The sequence below is a fragment of the Stegodyphus dumicola genome, chromosome 6 (genome assembly GCF_044657685.1).
Source record: "Stegodyphus dumicola isolate Sdum_Otavi_A_Nest chromosome 6, ASM4465768v1".
NCBI lineage: Eukaryota > Metazoa > Arthropoda > Arachnida > Araneae > Eresidae > Stegodyphus > Stegodyphus dumicola.
Window position 1 is genome coordinate 133,401,206 of NC_140773.1, and position 21,523 is coordinate 133,422,728.

Consider the following 21,523-nt stretch of genomic DNA (forward strand, 5'->3'; position numbering starts at 1 on the left):
ATTGGGTATCTAGGATTTCTGAGTGATTTCCATTTATGTATCGATATTTTAAGCTGAAATTTGTTCGCCCATTTTTTGAACTAATATAAGTGAATTATTTGATTTTTCCTCTACTTCCCTGCCGGCTTGTGCTATAGTGATCTTGTACATTTGGATGCCAGTGTTGGAGGTGTACTGCAGAGGTCTGTTACTTAGGTAATCTCTTAATAAATTCAGAATTCCATCTGAACAGTTTATCGTTGATAAAATTTTCAATGCATCCTTCCAACATATTGAGTCGAAGGCTACTTATGTGTCCAGCGAAGTAACTAGAGGATGTAGATTTTGAATTTTATTCTTTTGTAGTATTTGCTGCAGATTCTGGAATGCATGATCAATGAATTTATTAGCCATGAAGACGAATTGATTTTGGTGACTATAAAGAACAAGCGACCCAAATATTTGGACATGAGTGTAAGTGAATAAAAGTGAAAATAAAATAAAGATGTTTGAAATTTACTTCCAAGGAAAATATTTTAATAAAGAATTAAATAAAAAAAAAGATAAAAACTACACTATTTCAAAAAAGTTTCAATTTCATAAAATTATTGAAAAATGTGTACTTAGCTGTAGGATTGATTAAGAAGATAGTACAAGCGTTTAAAGAACAAGTCTGTTATAGAGGTAATTTCTTTTATAAAAAATATTTACTGATAAATAGAAGACGTCAATATGTTTAAAAATGTAATTTGCTTTAATCACGAAATTTCCTTTGAGTGATATAGGTGAAACAATATGTAAAAGCGCTAGAATATATAAAAGAATTATTTGAATTATATGAAAAATGTAAATATTTTGAGCTTATAAAATTAATTTATAGTTTTTTCATGAATTAAACAAATTAATAAATTCTGTAAAAATTGATGAAATTTGCGAAAAATGTTTAAAATTTCTAAACGAACTGTAACTTTCAGGAGAAAACTGATTTTTGAAAAAAATATTTATAATTTTACGAATTTTATACATAGGTAAACGATTTTCATGTATATGTGAAATTAGTCTACTTTTCCGTGTAATGCAACATAAAAAATCTAGAGAGAAAAGTTATGCTAAAGGAGTAAGAAAACAGGGGCAATTGCATTTAACATTCAGTAAATGAGTATTTAGATAATAAATTCTGTCGCCAAAAGTCACCAAACTTGGCGACATTTTGGTCCCATCTCTGTATCACTGTAATTGATCACTATATTAGATGTAACCGTATTCCAACTTTGATATTTTCTTCCAGTAATTTCGAAAAGCAAAAAGTGGTAGAAATATCTCGGCGGGCCGGTGAAACGTATATAAGGCCGGAGAGAACATCTGCTCTCAGTCTGCTAACATCCATAGATGACTGTTAACTGTTAGCTCGCTCACCTTGAGTTCGGAGTACAATCTCCGGTTTAGATTCGCTCTTTAGAAGCGCTTTGCATTGTTTAGGTTTAACGGTCTTAGTAGCATGAAGTTTCACTATTGATGGTATTCTGTGATACTGTTAAGATTTACAGAAGTATGTATGGGAACATTTCCAGAACTCTGAAATAGTCTTTTGATAAAAGAAACTTTATCAAAGCCTATCCTTGGAACTGTGTGCATTCAATATATAAGGAACCTGTATGCGCGCAACAATAAAAATATTTCTAAATAAAGGAGAATTCCCTGAATCTTTTACAAAATATATAATAGCTTTTCATTTTTTGTTTGCTTTAGAAATGTAAAGAAATGTTTAAAAATCACTCTTTTTTATAAATATTTTAATCTTTTTTTTTTTTTTTTTTTTTTTTGAATCTCATTTAATTTTTATCTTTTATCTCAAGAACTTGAAATTTTTCTGTTTCAAGTGCTTGAGTTCTTATGTTTCTTTCTGTCATTTTAAATAATCTGCCATATCTAAAAATATCTGAGAGCATGCGTATTTTGTTATAAAAGCTTGGTATGTGTTAGAAATTTGTACGTTTTGAGGATAGTAGCCCATTTTGATCTATTAACGCTAACATATTTCTTATATTTCCAGTTCCTCGCAAAATAAAAGGAAAACATACAATTTTTTAACAAAATGTTTTTATTATAACATAATATCCTTAACAGGACTATTTACACACAAGGATGATCCAATTTAAAATTATTTCCTTCTATCATATTTGCATTTGAAATTAATTTCTTTTACGTTTGCGAAACTCTGAATGCAATCGTTAGCAATTCACAGCAGAACAGAGAGGGTTGATGTAATGTTATTATCCAATTTGATCATATATTTAACAAGCTATTTCTAAGCAAGAAAAAATACAATATTCATACACAATATAGAAGAAATTACATGAAATATATTTCATAATTTCTTTTTTAAGTGAAAATTTAAGTAAATATTTGTATTAATCGACAAATGGCTTTCTTTCATAACTGCAGATTTGAATGACTTTGAGAAAGAATTATCATCCTAGGAAGTCAATTTATCATTGGTTGGGAAGTATAACTATATTAATGAGTTGGAGAACTTAGTTATCTTGAAAGCTCAAGAGTTCTCATAACTGACATTATAAACCCGTGATTGTTTCCTTAAGACAAGCACGTGAGGTCCAAGTATAAATTTTTAAATTCCTTAAAAATAAATTTTATTTACCTTTGGTTTTAGCTTAATATTTTTAGCTTTTAGAAAATTTGATTTGCTGAAAACGATTCTAAGCAGTAAGCGAATTCATGAAAGTTGAATTAATTTTTATTTGGCAGATGAATATCTAAACATTTTAACGCATAGCAGAGTAGCTGCGAATCGTTCATACTGAAGAATTTCATGACAAAACTTAATACATAATATTAAGGTCAAAATGTCTATTTGCATGAGTAATGGTAACAATTTAATGGTATTTAAAAATAAATGCCATATATTGTCTAAGTACAGTGTAAAACGGAGCAAACCAGGGTTGATTCTAACATATTTGGGTCATGTACATTTAGATGAATAATATTATGCTCTTTGGGAACAAAACTTAAATTTATAAAAGTTCTAAGGTTACGAGACTCCTGCAAAAGTAATGGTCAGTCGAAACGTTTTCTGTTTTGAGCACGTAAGAAAATTTATGATAATAGTTTTGGATATGCTATGATAATAGTTTTGGATATGCATATGCTTGAATTAATATTTGCATTTTCGATTAAATATACTATTCATTTGAGTACTGATATAATTTTAATGCACGGTTTTCTTTTCAAATTTTTCTTTATTTTCAAAATTTTATTAGCACAGACTTTTAGTATTTATTTTTCAAGAAGCGTTGCAGAATTATAGATCTGGAATTGACAAATTAACTATTGAAATAGATCTATTACGGGATACCTATCTAAAGGATCTAACGTTTGGAATCTCGTACAAAATCCTCAAGATTATTGCATGATCTAGACATTTCCCATTTCAAATTAAAAAAGGGTTGGTTAAGCCATATCATTAATACAGGAATCTGAGTTTGAGTCAGTTCAGTAATTTAGTGTCAAAATTAGAATTTACGGCCAAAGCATTGGTTGAAGACCAACAGATTCCGGCTTCGATCTCTTTACAAAGTTATTTAAATCTAATGAAATACATTTGGGTATTTAAATGTCATTTCTTTGTTATCCTTAAAATAAGACAGTTGGCAATGCGAACCACGTTGGTAATTTTAAGTCTTAATTTGGTGTGTTTCTCTTCTGTCAATAAAAACAGTAAAGCTTTAACTTAAAAATTTCCGAACTGAAGAATAGAAGGAAATCATACATGAGCTGCATTATTACTTTTCTTACTCTGCCTGAACAATTAGCTTTAAAAGACTAATGAATGAAATAGCAATGCAATAATAAAATTATACCCTCTACTTCCTTCAGGCACCAACCTTCATCAAGTCCCACATCTCCTACTGTTATAGAGAATCCAATTTCAGAAAATTAGCTCTGCCAGCTCCGTTGAGAAATGCAATGAGTTACATTAGAACGCGTTTTTATCAGTAGTCTAGCATACCGGTGATACTAATGCATCCAATATCAAACCAATGGAATTAAATAATTTCTATAATTGACAAAATTAACCAAATAAATTATACCAGTTCATATTGTAAATTTGTAATAAAAGAGCGATTCTAAATACAGTTAATTGTTAAAAAATATGATCATGCTGTCTAGTTTGAAATAAAGGAATTACAATTTTTTAAAATTACATTATTCCTTATTATTTATGTTTATTAATGAACAATTGACTTTGCTATATTTGTCCATGTTAAATTTGTGATTTTTATCTACAACACATTTATGAAAAACATGTCTTGCAAACTACAATCCCCTGTAGGTTAACATTATACGATTTTAATGTTTTAAAAGTCTCCTTACTATGACATTTTACTTTAAAAAACGCATTTTTATTAAAATTGTCTTAAAATGAAATATCCCTTTAATTCTGAATATTCACAAGAGAATAATATTAATGAGACTGCAATTTTATCATTCCTTTTTCTGTGTCTCATCTGTCTAAACTATTTTTAAATAAATCGTTGATTTATTATTTTACAGTTGTCATAACTTCATGTGTTGCAGTAAATCATGCATTACTATGTAAATAAAAATATATGTTTGAACTATAATTCTTTTATGTCACATTTTACTCAACGAACTATATTTTCATTTTTACACAATTGGCAGAATATTTCCGTGCGGTCGTACTCTTTGATGTTTTCAAGATATATTATCTTACGGATTCTAATATATGAATGTTCAACACAAATTGTTAAAATCCGAAATTAGTGTGAAGCGTAATTAGTGAAATTTGGAACATCATTACAGCTATCGCACATATCTTTTAACATTCAGAGTTCTCACATATCAGTTTATGAATCATCTACTGGAAATCACACATGCGATGTAGTTTTTCTTTTATTTGGCTACATCTCATAGCCATTCAAAATCAGTTTCCTCTGAAAAGGGTGGTACAACTACACAAAATGTTACATAGGGTTGTTGAGCCATAGATGCATCGGATCAAATAAAGAAAGCGGTAAGACGAATTGTATAACCATGAAATAAATTTATAAGTTGAAATTGGCAAGGATAAGGCGTAATGTTTCTTTTACATTTACCAAGTATCAATTCAAACCTTTTCTTCCAGAATTCCCCTCGAACCTGCGTTTTCTTCTAAAAAATGTTTAAGGAGGTAAGGATTACAATAGTGGCCTCAAACTCCATTTATGTGCGCGCTGAATGCATGAAATGAAAGCACCTAACTTGCCCAATTTTTTGAAAAAAAAAATGCTTTTTAATATAAAGTAAACAATTTTACCTAAGTTTTAAATTTTATTTCTTGACTATTTATCAAAACATACGAAAATAGTAATGACAATGACTCAAAAGAAACAATTCCAATTTATATATATATTCTGCTCTGAAATCTAAAGGTTGGTCTAAGTTCTGCAAGACATTTCTGACAGCTACATTCTGTAAATCAAACTTATTTCAAAGCTAAATATTAAATGTTCGATACTGACATTTATTTAAAATAATTTAATAATAAATTAATTAAATAAATGCTGTAATTGAAAAATCAATCAAACAAATAATCCCAGCTCACACTACAAATACTACTATAATAAAAGAACTATACTATAATAAAAGAACTACTATAATAAAAGAACAATTCTAAATGTAGTTAATTATTAAAAAATACGATCTTTTTGAATGTACTAAATAACGTACTTTTTCAACTAAATAAAGTTAGTAAAAATTACTAAATTACTTCATTACTACATTACTAAATTACTTTTAGCTTCAAATAAAAGTAAACAAATTGCGAAACTTTTCCAGGTGAAACAAAACGTGGAATAACTTGGAATGTTTTCTTTTTAAAGAAAACGTATTTTCTTTCTTTTATTTACTAAGTACTCTCTTCTTTTATTTACTAAGTATTTCTTTATCGCATACAAAATAATACATATATTTATATGCAAATAGTAATAGGCTTCTGCACTTCTTATTACAAGTTTCAGCTACAACTGCTCATACCGTTTGATAAATTTTATAACTTTGTAGGAAAATTACTAGAGAATACCTTCATTAAGAATTTTAGATGTTCATCGGTGAATCTGGTTTTATTCTTAAGGCTTATTATTTTTCAACTGCGGGGGGGGGGGAAGTATTCGCAAAAAATTTTGTTTTTGAAAAAACTATTGGCAATATTGCAAAAATTCGTAACTCAAGGTATTTATCATTAAGCAGACGCGAAAAACATATTAATCAATTTCCATCTTCAAATCTCTGAAAAAAAAATTATTTCACAGTGTAACTTAATTAGCACTGTGTACAGAATTTTAGACGCGATACTCACGTTTAGTTTTAATGGTCATTAAAGTAATGCAAAATTGCACTCAAAATCATTAAAATCTTAAACCTTTTCCTTAAACTCTTATTATAATAATGCTAGTTAACTTACATGCGATGTATTTGTAGGTTGCCAGTTTGAAACCGCTAAACGGATTAAACTGAAAGCTGCCAAAAATGATGTGCAGCTCAAGAAAGAGAAATAAAGTTTTGATTGAATAAGAGGAATTCACATTTCTTTTTTCAGAAAGTTACCGAAGAGTAAGCACATGAAATTGATAACTGCTAACAAGCTCCTACGTTTTTAGGAAATTAGATGATTTCTTTGCAGTAACTTTGGATTAAAGTAAAGCAACTTTTTACTAAAAGGTCGAAACTTATTCTTCATTCTCTTATAAACATTTGCTTGCACATGGATGAACGCACACATATTTTCTATCATATAACTACAAATCATATAATGAATGGCGTGTCTTAATTAGTTTTACTTAAAGCTGTAATTGTAAATTTTAGAAATGCACTATGGTCAAAAGTTAATAAAATGATTTTATTAAGTGTATGAATGTTTTTTCAAAGAATTCGATCTGTATTTTTATTTCTTTAATTTCTCATCTGCATATCTAAGTATTATTAAGATAAAGTAAATTTAAAGTATTATTAAGATAAAGTAAAAGTAAAGTATTATTGAGATAAAGTACTTTTAAACATAAATATTTTTAAAATCGTTTATCAAATATATGTCAATAAGAAATCAGATTACATTGCCAAGTTACTAAAAGTTTTGTTTTCAATTATGTCTTCTTAGATATTAAAGTTATTTTACGTTAAGTCAACACTTAAAAAATAATTAGTTCTATACTCAAGATTTAATAATAATTTTTTTATGGCAGGAATGATAGATCCATTTAAGTACAAATGGAGTTTGATAAATTCATTATAATTTTTAAAAATCGAAAATAAAAATTAGTATTTTCTCCTTAAAATGAGACCCCATTTTGTTCTTTATTTTAAAGCTAATTCTGAAACGGTTACTACAAAAGGGCTTTATTTAATTTTATGAGTATTTTTTGGTCGTATTTATTTGTTTTTTGCCTTATAAAAGGAGAACTTGAATAGATTTTAAACTCAGCTGATAAATGTTTAATAAATAACATTATGTTTTCTGGCGGAATTATTGATTAAAATAAAATGTATGAAATAATATAATAAACAAAATGAAAAAGCAAGATAGAATGACTGCTAATAAATTAATGATTTACTTAGATGTAATCAACGAAATAAGAAATTAAAATTATTAACTCTCGAACACATCCCTTTATTTCTGTTTACTTTCAATAAACTGTGACGGATTTCTGGTTAGACACATAAATATTTTTTTTTAACCCTAGGTAATATTATTTCTAACTGAGTTCATTTATTCAATGTTTGTTGGGGAATAAGGCGAACTTTGTTCTTCTGAAGCGGCAAAAAAATCTGCATCGACGCGTGAAGCAATTTAATGTTTTGCTGATATTCCGCAACAGTCTGTAGTTTCTAGTATTGACCAATTAATTACTTTTGCAACATTTCTAGAATATGCTTTGCTAACAAGTATTTCACGGCAGCATGGGAAGATTCAGCACTGAGCTGCTGCTTATTAAAATGAACTGTTTGAGTTTCCTGAGCCATAGAATGGGAACAAAAGCCTTTTTACGACTTAGTAGGGTGGCTGAGGGTAAAATTGATGAGCGGAAAGTAAATCCTGTGATACATCCCACCTAATGTTAGATACACATGTGATACATCACACGTTTAGCTATATTCATTTCTTAGCAATGGAAAACAATGCATTATAAAGTTATCTCAAGCTACCGCGGGGTTCTTCTCTATCCAAAATGATAATGTTACTTCCAAACTCAAAGATTTTGTTTCATATATTGAGGATTGGTGCAGAAAATGGAGAATAAGTGTTAAAGTCTGAGCGTCTGTTGTAAATGAGGCGCCAGATTTTAAAAACTATATTGAACATCCTTCGCTTATTCAGAAAATTTGTGAACCGTGTAAATGATATAAATTATATAGGGATTATTATTGATCAAAGCTCAGATGGACTTGTCATATTAAGCACATCATAGAACAAAAAATCTCTGGTATCGTCAACCAACTTTCTCTACGCCCAGAAAGTTATTATGGACTGTCTCTCAACAAAACGACACAGGTATATCTATGCATTATAAGGCTAATTCTATGTTACGCATCTGCAGCTTGGGCGTGAGCCTCAAAGGCAGACTTCTACAAACTTCAGGTATTACAGAATAATATTAGAATTGTAAATGCTTATTACCTGATTAGAAACAAACTGATCTATCACTGCTTGAGCATCGACGCTATAGGGGACCATATTATTAAACTTAAAAGATGTTCCTTTAGATCTAGACTTAGCTGTGAGGCTTTACATTTTTCAAAAGTTCTTTGCTACCAAATCATTCCAGAAGATAATTTGATAAAAACATGCGCTAGTCAAATGCTTAGAGATGATTACTTCTTAACCTAGCTTTGACTGCAAAAAATTTACTTGTTTTCTTGCTCAGCGTGACTTTTGTCGCCCTTTGCTTTTCATTAGACAGGCGCACATGCAGAACAGGATGACAATGTTCTCTCCACTTTTACCTCGCTTACTTGATCGCTCTTGCAGTTTCATCTGCTAGCTCGTAAAAGTCATGTGCTCCCAGAAGCTTAACTTTTTTACCTAGCTTATAAAGGTCCTTCTGGGGCCACATAAGCAACTTCATAATCCGTATCCATATCGTATGGTTGTTCGTATAAAAAGCTGCAGGGCAATATGGTGTTTAACACAAACTTTCGTTTTTGCTACTTTTGCTTTGTTACATTATTAATAGTCTTGATTAAGCTTTTGTATAGTGTATTGTGTGGAAAGCGGTGGAAAACATCATAATTTGTGAAGATGATATGTAACATAAGTCATAATTTATATTAAATGGTAAGGTCGCTTCATGATGTTTAAGAAACAGCCTTAAAAATTACAACTTAGCCAGTACCATCCGTGTTTTTATTTGAAAGTTTTAGTTTTGAAAGCTTAACTTTTACACAAGGAAAATAAAAAGTACTTCTTTCAAAAGCTGCAAAATATTTCTATTTGCAAATTATATTACGGCAGTAAAATAATTCAGTAACTGTCATTTTAAGGAAATATAAACTGCTTTCTCATTAACAATACTTCACCTTTTAGCAATTTTGTTACTTTAATAACTATGAGCATGAATATGAAAAATAAATCCTCCATTTTAATCAATGGAACGGTTAGTAATTCAAGATATTTTAAATTAGCAGATTACTCTGATGAGCCTAAACGTCTGTTTTAGGCTTTTATAGCATTACATATTTATATTCCTTACATTTTTTATTTACTTACATTACGGAATATTTTTGCACCCTGTCATAATAAAACAGGGCAAAATTTTAACTTTCTCCAAAAATGGTTATTATTTTATATTTTGAAATAATGTATACATGGAGTACATTAGATGACGGATGAGATTTGCATCACCGCTTTTCCAGATTTGATCCAATGCAGCCTTTATTTAGTACATCTACGAAAATGACATAAGGAACAGATTCGCTTCGAGTTTATGCGACGTCCACCCTTTCGCATGGATTTTGTCTTATCATATGCTTCTTGTAATGGAGGAATCACGATATGTAAAGTACAAAAATGTGATGGAAGTAGATCACCAACAGGCAAAACAGACTGGACAGACACTGGGCTGGAGATCTCGTGGTGTCTCCTGTTAAGCTACTTTCTCCTGTAACGAGAAACAAAATGAAAGATGATAAATAGGAAATCGTTATTTTATTAATTTATTCATATAAACTCTCTATTATATAGATGTAGTCGTTTGGTTGTTAAACATCTATCTGTGTATGTATATCATTATTCATTTTCCAAAAGAACTAACACTATAACTGTCTCATTTTGTTCTGATTCTTATTGATTTAGGATAAAGCTACCAGTGCAAACAAAAATAACTATTTGGCTAAAATGTTAAAATGATAATATTAACAAAATGCTCAGTACCATGAACAAAGTTTGAAAACAAAGAAAAAGGGTTTCGAGTCTTTTCTCTATTAAGTGAAAAAAAGGATCAGAGCTTTTGATTGTCTCGCTGTGTTATGTATGCTATAAGTTCTTAAATCAGGATGCACAATACGTTGCATTTGCATTCTTGCAATTTAAAAAGCGATTAGTATCACTCAAATCTTAAGAAATATCTAGCCGGAATATTTTTCATAATGCTTCACATCAGAAGCAAACTGACAAAAAATACAATGAATATTTCAATAAAAGTGGAATTAATTGATATTGTATCTCTCATAAAGGATTTATACGCAACGGATATTTATAATTTCATATTCAGGTCCCATTTACTATTTCATACTAAAACGATTGGAAGGGAAAATTGGCAGAGGAGTATTCTGATAGGTTAATAAACAGGTAATCTTAAAATTTTCCAAAATTTTACCTGCGAAACAGACTTAAATATCATACACAATAATATATATTTTCCATGTTCTGAATACTAAAATTGCAGTAAATGTTTGAATATAATAATCGGTAATAAAAAATCACATTTAAACTTTTTATTTATAACTAATTCCAGACAAATTTGTTCTAGTAAGATTTCAACGGTGAATTTTTGTCAAAAATTTGTTAAGTGAGCATAATATTTTTTACTCCAAACTTCATAGACCAAAGGAAAGCAATATATTTTATATTAAAAATAGTAAATTTAACGAATATAAAACTTTCTGCGTATAAACACAATTTTAATAGAACTTGCTTATTCTAATAATTTCGTTTCTTTTTGTTAAACTCATTGGAACGGTTTTCAAAACAGAAAATTGTGTTAAAGTTGATATCATTAAAACGTCTAAAATTTCCAAAATTTCTATGTATTTAGTACGTGTGGGTTATTTATATAATATATATTATATATAATTAACACACACACACATGTGTATATATATATATATACAATTAATATAATACAACTAATGTTTTGCCATTCTAATAATTTTATGATATAAAATGTATATCGTATTTGCATTTACGCTTAACAAGCAATTACATATCCTCTAAAAGTATTGTTTTTTGGGGTTTATACGTCTAGAAATTATTTATAAACTAGTTGAATATTTATAAAAGTAGCAAAGAATTAACCTTGTTTGGTGTAAATTTTAATCAAAATTCTATCGATTTTGAGGGCGAATAGGTACAAGTCTTCCTTCGCCAGGAGCAAAGAAATCTGCTACAAAGGGAAAGCCACGGGCTGCATTTGCATCCAAAATGAGTAAAGCGAACGAGAAGCTGGCGATATCTAATGGTAGAAATAGAAACGAATTAAGTTAATAAAACTTTCTAAGCATTAGGAAGGAGATTGGATTACAATTAAACTAAACAAGATAAATCTCTGGGAATATCAAAAGCTTCAAGAAAGTCCAAGTAATCATCGGAAGAAGCTTTACGCTTTTAAAATTCTGTTAACTTAATTTTTCAACTTTCTTTACTATTTCTGCCAACAGATGAAGGTCTTTCGCTTTACTCGTTTTTGGTGTAAAACAGCCTCCTCATTGTAGATTTCTTTGTTCCTGATGAAGCGGGACGTGCACCTGTTTACCTTTAAAATCAGTAGAGTCTTGTTTAAAAACTACACCAAACACAAGTTGTTGCTTTGCTAACTTTATATTTTCTATTAGCGGGCTTATTTTCTGTCTTAATTGAATACTCATTTAAATTAATTAACTTACATCTATTAAAGTAATAAAATGTATAATATATTCAGAAAGTGATTATTACACTGAACATGAAGGATGTAATGTAGAAAATGAAAGCTTTAAAAAGTTAGGGTGTAACTATGCAACATTAAGAGTAACATATAAGAGAGAGAAGTAATGAATTTATGTACGCATAAATTTTCTAAAAGTGCCGGTGACAGTCCAAAATTTATTATTGTTTGAAGTTTTTGAATGTAGCAGTTAAATACATTAATTTTAGTTTTCATCGTTTATCTAACTAATTTTCCTACTTTTTAAGCAAACAAATGGACATTAGATTTCAACAGAAATTAGTTTTTATAAAATTTTTGTTATTTATGTTTTCAAGACTTTGCTCTTGAAAACATAGTAAAGTTTGTATGACATGCTACACAAAATCTGAGTAAGAATATTCATTTCTCAGTTGAAAATATTCCGAAGAGCGTTAAAAATAAGTCGATTTCAAAATCTTATACATAATGCATTAACATCATATAAGTAAAGCTGTATGAAAGACTAATGATTTTCAGCAATATTTACAAATGTGAAGTGATATGGCATATATTCGTATGTACGTTATACATTTAATATTAAATAACAAAAGCAAATAATAATATGTTTAACAGTTTTACAATACTGATAGTATCATTCATTAAACTTAAAACACAGTGCCTGAAATTTCCAATTAAAAAAATCAGGTTTAAAAATATTGGTAGTTTAAATTACTCTTTTAATTTTCGGAATTATTTTTTAATTTTCAAAAATCATTATAAGGGAATGAAAAAAATAAAGTATTTTCTAGACATGGATATTTCCTTACTGAATTTCAGAAAGTAAATAAATCTTTTTAAATAAAGCAAAAATATGATGATTAAAAATTTCAGAGAAACGAAACGGCATGATTTCTTTGGATAAGAATACAATATCAAATAATCTTCGATATTATATTTTATTTTTCGCAGAAATAAAACTAAATTAAAGCGTTCTCTTTTATGGTTATCAAAAGATTGATTTGTAAGGTAAACATTAAGGAGTTATATTTAGATCGGTAAACATTTTTCGTAATTAAATTGGGAAAGAAATAAGAGATAGGTATATTATATCAAAACATGTAAATCGACTCTAAAATGTTAATTTAGTTATCAGCTTAATATAGTTATTAATAAATAATTTTGTATTTTTTCAGAAAAACGTGTTTGTATTTATTATATATGAGACTTCAGTTTTTTTTTTTTTTTTTTTATTTATAATTTTTTATTTGCTTGCTTATAGACAAGTGATGTTTCTTTAATAATATACAATAGAATTATTGAACATTTAGCAATATTATACTGCATAAATCGTGAATAAATGTTTGTACTATGGAAAATTTTAAATAACAACCAAATATGATAATCTACAACTTTCAGCGTTAAATTTCTGAATTCTTATCCGCAAATAACTACACATTTAGAAAAAAAAGTTTCTCAATAGATTCAGTAAAAGAGCATACCTTTGGTTTTTAATATCTGAGAAAACTCTTCTTTGGGTTCAAAATTTGGATTTTCTGCTGAATCTTGAGGAGAATAATCTTTCAAAAAATTAACACAATTAATTACATTTTATAAAACAAATATTTAATTAGGTTAATTCAATGCATAATGTTATATAATTTTAATTATATATTTAATGCCCTGCGCTAATGAATAAATAAATGATACATCAGCGCATCTGGATTTATGGAAAGATTAATTAGCTAAATTTTCTACCTCAGTTAGTTAGAATAGAAATGGCAACACAACTGAGTTTATGCAAATATTTGTTCGAAACGCGTAATGGAGTTAGCTTGGTTCGATGTTCACTCAGAAAATTTCCCTTGAAAAGCCAGAGTGGACCTCGATTTAAGCTAATTTACCACTTTCCGCTTTTTAATTTTTAATATATTTTTTACTTGTTCCATCGATTGGTTTTTTACTCAGTTTTATTTTTTGCCTTTAACTTGTTCCATCGATTAGTATTTTACTGTGTTTTATAATTTACATTTTATTTCGCCTGTAGCCTAATATGTCATTTCATTCAACTTAATTAGTTTTTTAAAACTGTGTTAAAATTACCGAAAATATTTCACATATAGTTTTATATTCGAACTTGTAAAAACTACTGAATAAGCATATGTTGGATTTTTCTTGGAACCACAGCTTTTGGTAACTTTTAGGCGAGCTATCTACAATTTCTCTTCCCATTTCCTTAATTTTGCAGCACATTAATCACAAAAAATTTTGACCAAAATTGGTCTTTTTTGTATTGTTCTTACAACTTTGCTTATAATAATATATATATATATATATATATATATATATATATAAATTTTAATCAAATAAAATGTATTTTACGTAAACATACGTATAGTTTCATATGGCTGTTCCTGAAAGCCGGTTGATAAACTATGTCATTGAGCACAGACGGTGCAAGACATTTTATATCTAATCTAAATATCAGCGCATCTGGATTTATGGAAAGATTAATTAGCTAAATTTTCGACCTCAGTTAGTTAGAATAGAACTGGAAACACAACTGTTTACAGAAATATTAGTTAATTTTAGTCCTTAACTCAATTAGTTTAGAATAGAAATGATCCAGTTTTCTTTATGAAATAGTTTTAAAAACTTTTCCATTCGGAGGGAAATGGATTCATAATGTCTTTTTTAAGGTAATAGAATTGTATTTGGAAAGATAATTTCATTTGAAATACTAACCTAGAAATACGGAAAAAGTTAATATAAATCAGCTAAGAGTTAATTAAATTATTTGTATATATTAGTACAAAGAGTATTTAATTATTACACATTTTTCCTAAATGAAATTATCTATAAAAAAGAAACTACGCATTATGTACGCTGACCTAAATATTTTTTATAAGTGTAATTCAGTTAAACATTATAACATGTTTAAAAGACATAGAGCATTTGCGATCTTATTACGCTTATCTAACATTTGAACTGTTTTTTTAAGTGAACAACATATTAATACTAATATCCGTTACAGTTCAATTGGCCTACTTAATGACACTCTGTTAAACGTATATTAATATAACAGACTATTTTACGTCAAAATAAATTCGGGGTTTACATGTTCTTCATTATTTTTATTAGTCCAAAGGGGCAATTTGCCCTGAAGGACTATTATTTTCGTCTTGGCATTTTGCGTCGGTCCACTATAAATGTCGGATTCACTTTTCAAATTGTTGCCACCAAATATTATCGCCTTGTCTTATATTCAAAAAAAAAAAAAAATTAAACAATGAAGAATCTGCATGAATGAATATATATTTCTCGCACTGTGATAAAACAACGGTACCTAGAGTCATCCAATTTTGAATAACGTACATTTCCACCCGAATACGGGCATCTGGAAGCCACAATTTGGAAATTGTTTTATTGTCTATTTAATATTTTGTAAAACTTTAATGAATTTTTGAGTAGCAAACTCAACAATTTAAAAGTGAACAATAGCAACACTGTACGGAGGGGAAAAAAACCTCTTTATCTCCAGCGCGGAACTGTGTATCGGAAATCCTGAAGATATGCTCATTTTAAAATTATTTTGCGACATTGCTATTGAACTGAATTTTATGGTTTAAGTGCAAAGAACGTGATATTTAATAAATAAAGGTAACACACAAAACGTTAAAAAAACGCCCCTTTGGACGTAATTTAAAATCTGAAACCTTTCACATTTTTTATTATTATTTTTTAAGTTCTTTTTACATTTTTCAGATAATAAGCCCCTTAAAATGGAAGTAATATTAATTAACTGTTCATTTTAAAATGGTAAGCCAAAAAACACCCATAACAATAGCTAAGCAGATAATGTCCAGCAAATAACATTTCGCCGCTAAACCGGGATAGCGGTTAGCAACGCTGACTGCCGTAACGAAGTGCTCGGGTTCGAATCCCAGAAGAGGCATGGATGTTGTACAGTGTTTCTGCTGCATGGGGACACTCTGAATATGCGGCAAGTTGAAATTCCTCTCGAGAGGCTGATGGTAGGGGAAGAGGGGTGAGAGTTCTCCATCAAATTTGGGGGCAGAACTGAAAGTCCTACTCTCACTTGTATGGTGTTCAAGGCTCTTGCAAACGACATGCGCAATTTTGCACTCCTTGCCACGATGAATTTCGTGGGCTTGTTCTGATGTTTCTTTCAAACAAGTGAAATAAGTCACAACAACAAAGAACATTTTAGTCATTTACCTTTCTTAATTAAATATGCTTGATTTTTACATATTTACAATATGTGTCTTTGTTACTAAACTGAATAATTGGCAATACGTTACTGCTATTTTAGTATATTATTCAAGGCGATATCTGGCCCACCACCGGCTGAGCGGTAAAGTCGCTGAACACTAGTAGTTCGGTCCGAGGTTCGAATCCCGCGAACGGGCTGGCTGCGTGGGTGTTTTCGTGGTTTTCCCCATGTGTAACGTGTATGCGAGCCAGTATCCCTTAGAAAGTCGAAGACATCCCTCCCCTTAGGCAGATAGCCCTAGTGTGCTTTGCCATAATTAAGTACACACACACACATACACATCAAGGCGATATCTCTCAAGTTAAATTATGCTTCCATATGTTATTCATGAATTTTAAGATATCAGAATTTAAAATCACACGTACTTGTTCCGTAAATTATTAGATAAGTCTCATCGGATTTTCCTTATGATATTGAACTAAATTAAGCCCGCGTGCCCTAAAAATGTAATAATGATGCACCTTTCACCTGAAGTGTTACATTATTCGCTACTTAGAATTATATAATTATATTAAATACGATAATTCTGCATTAACATTCAACATTAAAATATACATCTACTGTAACTGTACCTGTATGCCATCACTGTAAAATTTCTAAGAACATGAATGTTTACTATATACTTTGCAAAGTGGTAAACAACATTTTGTAAGCAACTGTTATAAAAACAATAAATCGGTGTCTACCTTTTAATCTGCAGATACATATGAAAACATATAGACTGCATATGAAATACATATTAGCATTTAATGAACGGTTTGTTCGTTTCTATGTCTTTCTCCGTTTCCAGACATTTAATTAAGAGAATTAAACAAGCATGTGTGTATGTTTTTAAAATATTGCATTTTTATAAAATCCGCACTATTTTTGATAAAATTTTACAAGGTTATGTATTTACATGTCTAGTAATTTTTATGAGGGTGATAGTGTGTAAAACATTCACCCTTGTAAAGTGGAGCCTGAGAGAATTAAAATATTTGACTTGTTTCATTTACAGTTTTCTGATTCATTATTAGTTCTTACATCGGTTAACTTAACTGTATGAACTTCCTCACAGATTTCCGCATCTCGCACAGTAAACTCTTTCGTGCATAACATTTTAACGGTTGTAAAATACTAAGAAATGCTACCTAAAAAACAAACCTGCGCAGTAGGATCACCCGACAAATAATACTACAACTAATGGGAACAAGAAATAAAAGGACGCATAAAAATAACCCCCCCGAGTGGTCAGGAGGTAAAATTGCTGAATACTGGTAGTTCCGGCCTGTGCTCGATTCCAGTCGGACTGTGTGCGTGGATGGTTTCGTGGTTTTAACATATATAACGTGTATACGAAACATTCTCCCTTAGAAACTGCTGCACAAAGGCATCCTTCTCTTTAGGCGCAAATATAGGACATAATCAACCGAGCTCTACTCAGTTGATTATGGCCTATATTATGACTCAACTGAACTAGAACAATTAAAAATTAAAAACTAACGCAGCATAATAAAAATTCCAAAAACATGTTTCTACGTGGCCCTTCCTACAAAGTTAGAATGGGAAAACGTAATTTTACCTGATCCGTCCGTTAAGTGTTAAAATATTAGGTTACAAGGAATTTTCTCCCTTCTTTCCCCATGCCTCCGTGGGTTTATTGGAAGCAAACTCGACGCGTATTCGAGATGTTCAAGGTTCGAGTTCCGGGGAGGGTATTGCACGTTTTTCACGTCCCCTCCTTGAATAAAAAAACGAATGACTCTACAAAGTTCTGTAAAAAAGAAGTGCAAATTTAATGCAAAAAGGGAAATATTATCTCATGCAATATGCACTGATCGTAAAAGATCACAAATCGTATGACACATAGTAAAATTCGCTTAGGTTTCATGTATCATTTATAAACTGGTTCATCAAAGCAACAATGCACAACTGTATCACATAATAAACCTGTGATATTAAGGGAGAAATTAAATTGCTTTAGACGTGCCGATCACTGAAGCAGCTGTCAAGGATGCCAGCATTCGCCTCGAAATGCATTGTTTGATGACTTTCGAGTTAATTTAACTACATTACGTTTTGTCCAATCCAACTAATACGCAAAGAGAATTAGTAGGAACTTGCTCTAATTACTGATCTAGAACTGGTCTTTAGTCATCTCGTTCTCGAAGCAACTCTGGAGAATAAATTCTGTTTAAATCTAACTAAGAAATTTATTCATTTTTATGTGATAAACTTATGAAGCGTATTGTTTAAAATACCATACAGAATTCGTAGTGGTATCATTATGTGTTGATTAGTAAAATGTGATACTATAAAAGATTATGGCAATTTGCCTACTTATTCTGCACTAATTTAAAGTTATTAACTGTCTATACTGTATAGAGGTTTCCACAAGGATTATTCTTTTTTCTCTGCTCTAAGTTTAATTTAGGAATTCTGATTTTAATTTAGAGTTACTATTGACTATATTAAGGAAAGTCTTTTAACATTAATATTATATTTCATTTCATATACAGAAAGGCAAGGGTATATGTATTAATTCACATAACCCAAGCTAATACTTTAAAATTAGAGAAATTTACTAATTTCATTATTTTTATTTATTTATTTTTTGTTACTTTTAGCATAAATTAAGAAATCTTTTTCAATTACGCAACATTTATTTTCTTGCTTTGAAAGCCGTAATGTTCATTCTTCTGATTTCAGCTCAGGTTAAAAAATATATATGTACATATAATCTAAACTAAAGGAACAAAAAAAAAAAAAAAAAAAAAAAAAAAAATTAAAAAGAATAAAAATATGAACATTTCAGATTTTAACTGTCGCCCAAAAGGGTTTGTTAAGGTTTTTTACGCTCTCGCTGAACTCGCAGTCTACAGGAAGCAGTTACACTCTTTCCACTTAACTATTTTTTTTTCTTTCCAGCTTTATTATAAAGCATGATTTTCTTCTTACGCCATATACAATTCCAAAGAACAACTACAAAAACTTTGAAACAGCGTAGCAGTATACGCTTAAAATTCCCGAAGCAGCGTTAAGTGTTGGCATACATATTTCTGTTTTTCAGTTTTAATATTCAGTTTTATTGAGATGGCTTTACAAAAATTTTGTTTGGGTTTTATTATTGTTTTTTGGGGGGCTTACGTCATTTATTGAATGTCACGTTCTTTACGCTATACCTCATAAAATTCGATTCAACGGCAAAATCACAAAATATTTAAACACAGCACATCTTTAGAATTTCCAATAGACAATCTCCCACGAGGGAGATAAAAATATTTTTTCCAAACAGTGGTGCCACTGCTCTCTTTGAAATCGTGTATTTTGTTTAACAAAATGTCGCTAAAGTTTCGCAAAATATGAAATACACAATACAACAAATTAGAAATTCAAAATTCATGCTCCCATGTGCCCATGTTCTGGTGGAAGACTATGTTATTCGAAATGACATGGCTCTAGGTGTAGAGTCATTAGATATTTTTTTAAAGCAGACAAGGTAAAAAATAACAACCGCCTTCATCGGGAATCGAACCACGGACATCTGGAATACCGGCCCAGCGTGCTACCGTTACACCACGAAGGCAAGCTAGGGAAGTGAGAGAAATACCTTACATACTCCCTTTTTTAAAGGATGACTAGGGATTTAGGGGACCTAGTCGCCAAATCCTGGGTACGGAGAATCATCATCCACAACCCTTTTAGTTCGGGCGCCACTTGTAGAGTCTTTAGGTTAATTGGAAGCAGAAAAGATGAAAAATATGCAACCGCCTTCGCCGGGAATCGAACCACGGACCTCTGGAATACAAGCCCAGCGTGCTACCGTTACATCACAAAGGCACGCTAGGGAAGTGGGAGAAATACCTTGTATAGGTACCGTTGTTTTTTCACAATGAGAGAAGCATGCATACATTCATGCAGATTCGTCATTAGTAATTTCTTTAAAAATAACATTAGTATTTTTCAGGCTACTAAAAGTCATCATATAAACGTCATTTACACACCTTCTTAATCAATTTTTAATGCTGTACGCTGCAAGATTTTATTTTCATAAAACTATGCAATTAAATTTATATTCATTTTTATTCTAAAATTATTTTATCTTTTGATGTTGGGGATATCTTGTGGAAAAACAAATTAAAAGTTATGTATTATCGCTTCTGAAATGCACTAGCATCCCACTAGACGGTATTTGAGAAAGGAAATCCGCGTGAAGTTTAAGCACCATTAATTCTGGGAAATACTCACTCATTTTAAAATCAAAGAACTTGCTTCCAATGTCTCTAAAAAGCTGCTTTGTTAATCATAAAATAAAGGCATTTTGTCGCTCTCAGCTCTACTCCGGACAAAGCGATTTACAGACAGTGTCTGACGGGGACTAGAAAAGGGTACCCAGCAAACCAAGATATCTTTGTTTTAACTACACTGGCCGAAATATTTGATAAGCACGCTTTATTCAAGCACTACACAACTGAAAGATAAATGAACTACAAACAGATTTATCATCTAGGAACAATTTTTCTAGATCTGAAGGATAATTTGTTTTTCCGGTTTGAGTTTTATAAGCGGCGAAGATGGGTTTAATAAACGGCGGGTTTCTATTTATAAGTATGCATTTGTTTTGATTCCTGGAAATTTAAAAGTAATAACTGGGCAATTTTATTGACCAATAAGTTTAATAAGCAGTGGTTACTGCAGTAGCAAACAGTAATCATCAGTTTGCATTACAGTTGCCAGCCGCCTGTACAGATGGCTGCCGATAAAGGAGAGCTCGATACCAGCAGTGCCCGGTGTGCAATGAGCAGTCACTTCATAGTCCATTTCTGGGTTAATAAACTTGATCCCAATCATTGAGTATTTTGGACAGAACTTACAGCCTTGAAAAATGAAGCTTTATTTCATTCTTAATGATGGCAAGTAAAAAGTAATGTAATAGGGGGACCGGAAAGGAATGTCGTTTCTGCGCATGTCGACAACAACATGCTAAGGGCAGAAGTGGAAGCAAATTCATGTCAAACACTCTTAACCAACCTTGGTCGACCATCCAAGAACATTTAAAGCAGAATGGAGAAATAAGCAAAGCAGGTGTTTGAGTCCCCCA

General features: G+C 30.4%; 1 protein-coding gene across 1 annotated transcript in view; it reads right to left on the reverse strand.

Moving 5' to 3' along the window:
- Window positions 1–7,981: 7,981 nt before the first annotated feature.
- Window positions 7,982–21,523, reverse strand: part of LOC118187358 (neurotrimin-like) — a 554,812-nt gene continuing 541,270 nt past the window's right edge. Inside the window, exons 8-9 of the mRNA XM_085818899.1 lie at window positions 13,652–13,729; window positions 7,982–10,151 (exon numbers count right to left, since the gene is read on the reverse strand). Coding sequence (XP_085675025.1) covers window positions 10,039–10,151; window positions 13,652–13,729 — 191 coding nt within the window. The 3' untranslated portion in view covers window positions 7,982–10,038. The remainder of the gene's footprint in view (window positions 10,152–13,651; window positions 13,730–21,523) is intronic.